General features: G+C 67.1%; 2 protein-coding genes across 2 annotated transcripts; both read left to right on the top strand.

Annotated features, from left to right (window-relative positions):
* Positions 1–97: 97 nt before the first annotated feature.
* On the top strand, positions 98–2,365 carry MNEG_11160 (hypothetical protein; the record flags this gene model as incomplete). Its single annotated transcript, XM_014040369.1, has 1 exon — positions 98–2,365. The coding sequence occupies one exon, from the start codon at positions 98–100 to the stop codon at positions 2,363–2,365; it is 2,268 nt and encodes a 755-aa protein (XP_013895823.1).
* Positions 2,366–3,726: 1,361 nt separating this feature from the next.
* Positions 3,727–6,587, top strand: MNEG_11159 (hypothetical protein; the record flags this gene model as incomplete). The annotated part of the gene is made up of 2 exons (XM_014040368.1): positions 3,727–3,981; positions 4,143–6,587. 2 exons carry the CDS (start codon positions 3,727–3,729, stop codon positions 6,585–6,587), a joined length of 2,700 nt encoding a protein of 899 aa, XP_013895822.1.
* Between the last annotated feature and the right edge of the window lie 322 nt (positions 6,588–6,909).

Raw genomic sequence — 6,909 nt, 5'->3', positions numbered from 1 at the left:
CCGCGGCGGCGCCCGCAGGGGCCGCGCGCTTGCGCGGCTGCTGACGCTCTCCTTGCTCCTTTTTCAACTGTTTCGCGACGAGGCGGCGACGGGCGGCATGCTCGCCACGGCGGCCGCCGCTTTCCGTCAGCCGGGCGCGCTCGACGCTGTGTTTCTGGCAGGGCTGCTGACCCCTGTCCCGCGAGACTGTAGAAGGTACCTTGGCAGCGCCCTGAGCGAGCACTTTGACCCTCTGCTTCTCATAGTCACTTTGACCGAGGTGTTCGTCACCGTCAAGGAGATGTCTGCCGTGAGCCACGCCGCGCTCGGCGCAGAGGGCCGCGCCGCGCTCGCGGCGTGGCCAGCGCTGCTGGCGGGCTCGGCGGGGCTCGCTTGGGACTTGATAAGCGCGCGGCTGGCCGAGGGCGGGGCCGCTGCGCTCCCAGCCGTCTCGTTGGCCGTGAAGCTGCCCCTCGCGGTGCAGTACGACGCGGCGGCCAAGGCGGTGCTCACCGCGGCGGCTGCAGCGCGCGCGGCGCGCCTGTTTCCGCAGCTGGCGGCGTTCTCGCGCGCGCCTGGCACGCAACCCGACTCGCCGGCCCAGATTTGGCTAGCGATCTGCATGTTGAGCGCCTGGGGCGCCATCCACTCCATCTTGGCAGCTTGCGGCGGGGCGCTGGCAAGGCACGCGCTCGGCTTTATCGGCCAGACGGCCTGTCGGTCGGGCGGCGCTGGGGTTGCCAGTGCCTCAAACGCTCGCGCGGCTGCTGGGCTGCTACAAGCTGTGCGCTTCCTGGTGCGCGCGACCAGCGCTGAGCTGGAACTCGGCGCCTCGTCACGCGGCAGCTGCGTCGCGGCCGTGCCGGGCGCGGCGGCCGCGCTGGTCTGCGGCGCGCGAATGGGGCTTGCGGCGGTGCGCGCCAAGGGAGACGCCGCCTGCGACGAGGGCGAAGTCATGGCCAACTTTTGTGCAGTGATGGCGACGGTGGCTATAGCAGAGGCGCACGCAGACAGGAGCACTGGCTGCGGCGGCGGCGGCGGCGGTGGCGCTGGCGCTGGCGGCGAGGACGGGGATAGGGTGGGCAGCTGGCTGAGGGCACTGCACGCCTTGGGGGCTCTGCCGCAGGTCGCTAGCGCGCTGGCTGTGGAGGGCCTTGACGGCGAAAGCAAGGCTATGATTGCGCTCGCTGCGGCAGCGCTGGCTTACAGCCTCCCTCAGCAGCAGCAGCGGGAGCAGCAGCAGAAGCAGCAGGGGCAGCATCAGCAAGAGCAGGAGCTGCAGCAGCAGGAGCAGGAGCTACACCAAGCGCTGCAGCAGCAGCAGCAGCGGCGGCGGCAGCAGCAGCAGCAGCAGCAGCAGCAGCAGCAGCAGCAGCACGTGTCAACCATAGGCGGCACCGGAATAGACGCGACAGACGTGCGGCGGCGTGCCTGGGCGGCGCTGGTTGGCGATCGTGTCCCCTCCAGCATTGTGGAAATGCGGCTGCTCTGTGAGTTCCGGTGGGCGGGCAGGTGCGATCTGGCCACGACGCCGGGGGCGCTTGCGTTTGCAGCTTCCGAGGCAGCAAGCCCGGATGCTTGCCAGGCGGCCCTGGCGGCCGACCTTTTGAGAGTCGTTGAGGAGTGGGCGGTGTCGGAATGGGCGCAGCACAGCGCGGGCGGCAGCAGCGGCGGGTTTGGCGACGATGGCAGCAACGACGACGGCAGCGGCGGCGGCAGTGGCGGGTTGGATGCGGACCAGGCGGACAAGCCGAGCTCGTCGGGCGGTGGGGCCCAGGCCGTCGCAGGGCACGCTGAGGCGCCAGCGGCGATCGAGCGAGCAGAGCGGTCCTTGGAGGCCATCTTGCGGCTGGCTGCCGGGGCGGCGTCGGCAGGCGCTGTTTCGGCAAGGGTAGTGGAGTCGGAGGCGCGCGCGGCGCTGGCGGAGCTGCGCATGAGTTGTGCATGGGAGCGGGCGGCCCATCAGCGGGGACTGCAAAGACAGCGGCAGGAACAGCAGCAGGAGCAGCGCAGCGAGCAGCAGCAGCAGGAGGAGGAGGAGGAGGAGAAGAATTGCGCTTTATCAGCAACGGCCACATCCATGGCGAAGTTGCAACAGCAACAGCAACACGAGCAGCAGCGACACGAGCAGCAGCAACACAAGCAGCAGCAGCAGCAGCAGCCAGCAGGCTGCAGGGTTGCCACCTGCCGGCAAACAGCATCATGCGCTGCATGTGGCACAGCCGAGGGTGCCGCAGGGGCGCGGCTGCACCTGTGCCGTGGCTGCCGTCAGGCGTGGTTCTGCTCTGACGCGTGCTACAAGGGCCACTGGCCGGTGCACAAGGCTGCGTGCCGCGAGGAGCAGGCGCGGCGGGCGGGGCAAGCGGCGGTGGCGGGGTCGGCGTAGGCCTTCAGCTTTGTTTGCGCGATATTGCTAATGTCACATAGGTAATGGACAGATTATTGTGCGTCCAGACCTGTACCTTAGTGATGTATTGCAACCCACACTGCGACCTGACCAATGAACAAAAGCCTTAACCGCCACCGTCCCACACACTGGTGAGGCGTAGTTTCGAGAGGCAGCTGTTTTGTCCGCAGCGACAGGAGCACCCGCCCACCAGCGCACCCGTCACCTGCGCTGCTAAGGCGCCTGTAACGCACGCTGCATGCCACCCCTCCTCGCCTGCCGCATGCACCCCTCAACCCCCGCCTCCCTGCGTGCTCACCCTGCATGACGTCATCCCGCCCGCGCGCGACCGCGTACACACGCATGCGCTCTCAAAGCATGCTTGCTTTGCTTCCTGGCGTCTTCATTACTACTTGATAGTGCATATCTTGTGTTGTTGTTTGTTTTTCTGGTTGTCTTGCTCTGTATCTAATAACAAATGCTGGCTTGTCATTGGCCGCGCAGTTGTTGTGCAGCAGTTCACAGCTGCAGCAAGGGCACCGGCACCAGCTTGTAAATCAGCCTACCTTGTACCCAGTCACCGCAACTAGGCACCTGCATGTTTGTGCGAAGGCAATGCGCGCAAGGGCAACATACAGGCAGGCGGCAAGACCAGCCAGGGGATTCACGTGGGGGAGTGATGTACTGTGAGTCCGTGATCCAGCTCTCAAACCTGTTTTGAGGGCCCTGCGGTGCCAATGTCAGATTTGAGGACATGAATGCATAACATCTGCCATCAATGTGTATAAGGCCCACCTTGCATACATGTCTCCCAGCCCCAGCCGCTTTGCAAGCCTGCCCGCACCGCCACCTGTCTTTCAGTGCGACGTCACCCACACACCCGCTCGCTCGCACACCTTGTGCAATTCAGACATTAGTAGTACGACACAGGAAGCTCGAGGTGATGCGCACTTCGTATGTTCATGGTGGCGGCGGCGACGGCGGACGCGGTGTAGCAGGCAGTCCTTCACGGCTCCAGGCAGAGGCTGAGCGCCTGCTGAGCATGAACAGCAGCAGCAGCAACCCGACTGAGGAAGGGGGCAGGCCGGGGCTGTCTGACATGATGACAGCGCGTCCGAGGAAGAGGAGTTTCAGGATGCGGCTGGTACGACACACGGAGAGGCCGGCGAGCGCCGCTGGCGGCAACAATACGGTCTGGGCCCAGGCGCCGCGGCGGCTGCGCCGGCCGCACCAGTCCAGGGGCGTCGGACAGAAGCTGCAGCAGATTTCAGCAACAGTCCCCGGCGACGAGTGATCTTGTACACAGCCGAGGTACGACATTTTAAGAATTTAATACATAGGATTTCTCAATTACGTTCAACATGGACCGCATCTTAGGCGAGATCGCCGCGGCCCTGCAGGCCCGCAACGGCCCCGCCGCGGTTCGCTTGGTGCGGGAATTGGACACCTCTCAGTCCGATGTGCTGAAGCAAATTATTCAGGGATCTGATGCCCTCAGCCCTGCAGTGTTCGTGGGTGTGATGGACGGCGTGCTGGCGCGTTGCATCAGCCCAGGCGACGACCGCGGCGTGGGCGCTGCTGTTGACAAAGCCAAGGACAAGCTGATTAAAGAAGAGGTGCGATCTTGCAATGCATTGCGACCTCAACCTGAACGCGCCGCAGTGGCACGCAGTCGGGGCAGCTGCGTCTGGGCTCGAGAGGGCGAACAGCCCCGTACAGTCGTCGCCCCCAAGGCCTGGGCCTCCCGTCAGCTTGGCCGCCATCCCATCTGTTGCAGATCCTTGTCGTAAAGTTTTTGACCATCATCGTCGCGGACGCCAGAACATGGGTCAGCTGCGCGCCCCTGCGCTGCCCCGAGTGCGCCGCAGCGGCCGGCGCCGCCGCTGCACGCGCCGCCGCGGCCGCGGTGGCGGCCGGCGCTTGCGCGACCGACGGCGGAAGCGCCCGCGGGCGACACGCGCGCGCGCGGCTGCTGATTCTTAGCTGGCTGACTTTCCAGCTGCTGCGAGGCGAGGTCACGGATGCGAGGCTCGCCACGGCGGTCGCCGCCTTGAGCCCTCCGGGGGCGCTCGAGGCTGTATTTCTGGCAGGGCGCCTGATGCCCCTCCCGCCAGACTACGCACAGGACTTTGGCATGCCAAGTGTGCGCAAGGACTTCTTTGATCCTCTGCATGAGATCGTCACGGTGGCAGAGGTGTTCATCACCGCAGAGCAGATGTTGGCGGAGAGCCAGGCCGCGCTCGGCGCGGAGGGGCGCGCGGCGGTCGCGGCGTTGCCGGGGCTGCTGGCGGATGCGGCGGGCCCCGCCTGGGACTCGATAGGCGCGCGCCTGGCCACGGGCGGGGACGCCGCGCTCCCCGCCGTCTTCCTGGCGGGGCTGCTGCCTGTCGTCGTGCAGCACGACGCAGCGGCCCAGGCGGCACTCGCCGCGGCGGCCGCGGCGCGCGCGGCGCGCGTGTTCCCGCCGCTCGCGGCGTTCTCGCGAACACCTGGCGCGCCTGGCGTGCTCCCCGACCTGCCCGCGCGGATATGGTCGGCAATCTGCAGCTTGAGCCTCTGGGGCCCTGTCCACTCCATCTTGGCAGCTTGCGGCGGGGCGCTGGCCAAGCACGCGCTCGGCTTCATCGGCCAGTTGGCCCGCCGCGCCGGCGGCGCTGGGGTTGCCGGAGCCGCCAACGCTTTCGCGCCGGTCGCGCTGAAGTTTGCTACGCGCTTCCTGGTGCAAGCGACTGCCGCCGAGCTCATACCCGGTGCCGCGCGGCACGGCAGCTGCGTCGCGGCCGCGCCGGGCGCGGCAGCTGCGCTGGTCGGCGGCGCGCGAATGGGGCTTGCCGCGGTGCGCGCCAAGGGAGACGCCGCCTGCGACGAGGGCCGTGTCCTGGCGGACATCTGCAATTTGGTGGCGATGGTGGCTTTTATTGAGGCTCAGGTGGATGATCGCGCCGGCGGCGTCGGCAGCGGCGGTGGCGAGGAGAGCAGTAGGGCCGGCAGCTGGCTGGTGGCGCTGCACGCCTTGGGGGCTCTGCAGCTGGTTGCCGGCGCGCTGGCCGTGCCGGGGCTCGCTGGCGACGGCAAGGCTATGACTGCACTTGCTGCGGCGGTGCTGGCTTACAGCCTCCCTCAACAGCAGCAGCAGCAGCAGCAACAGCAGCAGCAGCAGCAGCGGCGGCAGCAGCAGGAGCAGCAGCAGCAGGCGTTAACCGCAAGCGGGACCAACATGGACGCGGTAGACGTGCGGCGGCGTGCCTGGGCGGCGCTGGTGGACGCGCGCACCGACACCAGCATTGTGGCAATACGGCTGCTCTGCGACTTCCGGGGGGCGTGCAGGGGCGACCTGGCCGCGACGCCGGGGGCGCTCGCATTTGTAGCCTCCAAAGCAGCAAGCCTGGACGCTCGCGAGGCGGACAAGGGGGCGGACTTCCTGAGAGTCGTCGAGGAGTGGGCGGCGTCTGAGTGGGCGCAGCATGGCGCTGGCAGCAGCCGCGACATGTTTGTCAACGACAGCAGCGGCGATGGCGGTAGCGGCGACGGCGGCGGCAGCGGCGGGAAGAGTGGCGGGTCACATCAGGATCAGGCGGACCAGCCGACCTTGTCTGGCAGTGGGGCACAGCTGGCCGCAGGTCAGGCTGAGGCGTTGGCGGCTGTCGAGCGCGTAGAGCGGTCCTTGGAGCGACTCCTGCGGCTGGCTGCCGAGGCGGCGTCGGCCGGCGCTGTTTTGGCGGCAGATGTGGAGGCGGAGGCGCGCGCGGCGCTGGCGGAGCTGCGCATGAGTGACGCCTGGGAGCGGGCGGCCCATCAGCGGGGACTGCAAAGACAGCGGCAGGAACAGCAGCAGGAGCCGCACAGCAAGCAGCAGCAGGAGGAGGAGGAGGAGGAGGAGAAGGAGGAGGAGGGGAGTTCCGCTCCATCAGCAGGGGCCAAGTTTATGGCGCACTTGCAACAGCAACAGCAACACGAGCAGCAGCAGCAGCAGCAGCAGCAGCAGCAGCAGCAGCAGCCAGCAGGCTGCAGGGGTGCCACCTGCCGGCAAACAGCATCATGCGCTGCATGTGGCACCGCCGAGGGTGCCGCAGGGGCACGGCTGCACCTGTGCCGCGGCTGCCATCTGGCATGGTTCTGCTCTGACGCGTGCTACAAGGGCCACTGGCCAGCGCACAAAGCGGCGTGCCGCAAAGAGCAGGCGCGGCGGGCGGGGCAAGCGGCGATGGCGGGGCCCGCATAGCCCTCAGGCTTTGTTGTTCGTGGCGCAGCTGTTGTCACAGCGGTATTGGACAGATTGTTGTGCCCCCAGACCTGTACTTTAATATATAGATGGCAGTCCATACTGTGACTGCGGCCTGACATATGCATGCACTTGAACCGTATGCCGCCATTGTCTGGCAAAGTGACGAGGGCTTGATACAAGAGGCGGCTGTCTTGTTGACAGCTGCGGAGCACCTCCCAACCAGTCACGGTGCACCAGTCGCCTGCGCTACACGCGCACTACGGCCGCTGCATGCCACCGCTCCTAACTTGCCGCACGCACCCAGCAGACCGCGCATCCC

This window comes from Monoraphidium neglectum (assembly GCF_000611645.1).
Source record: "Monoraphidium neglectum strain SAG 48.87 unplaced genomic scaffold scaffold02618, whole genome shotgun sequence".
NCBI classification, from domain to species: Eukaryota; Viridiplantae; Chlorophyta; class Chlorophyceae; order Sphaeropleales; family Selenastraceae; genus Monoraphidium; species Monoraphidium neglectum.
Note: the sequence above shows the minus strand (reverse complement) of the source record. Positions and strands in the feature narration are given on the sequence as shown.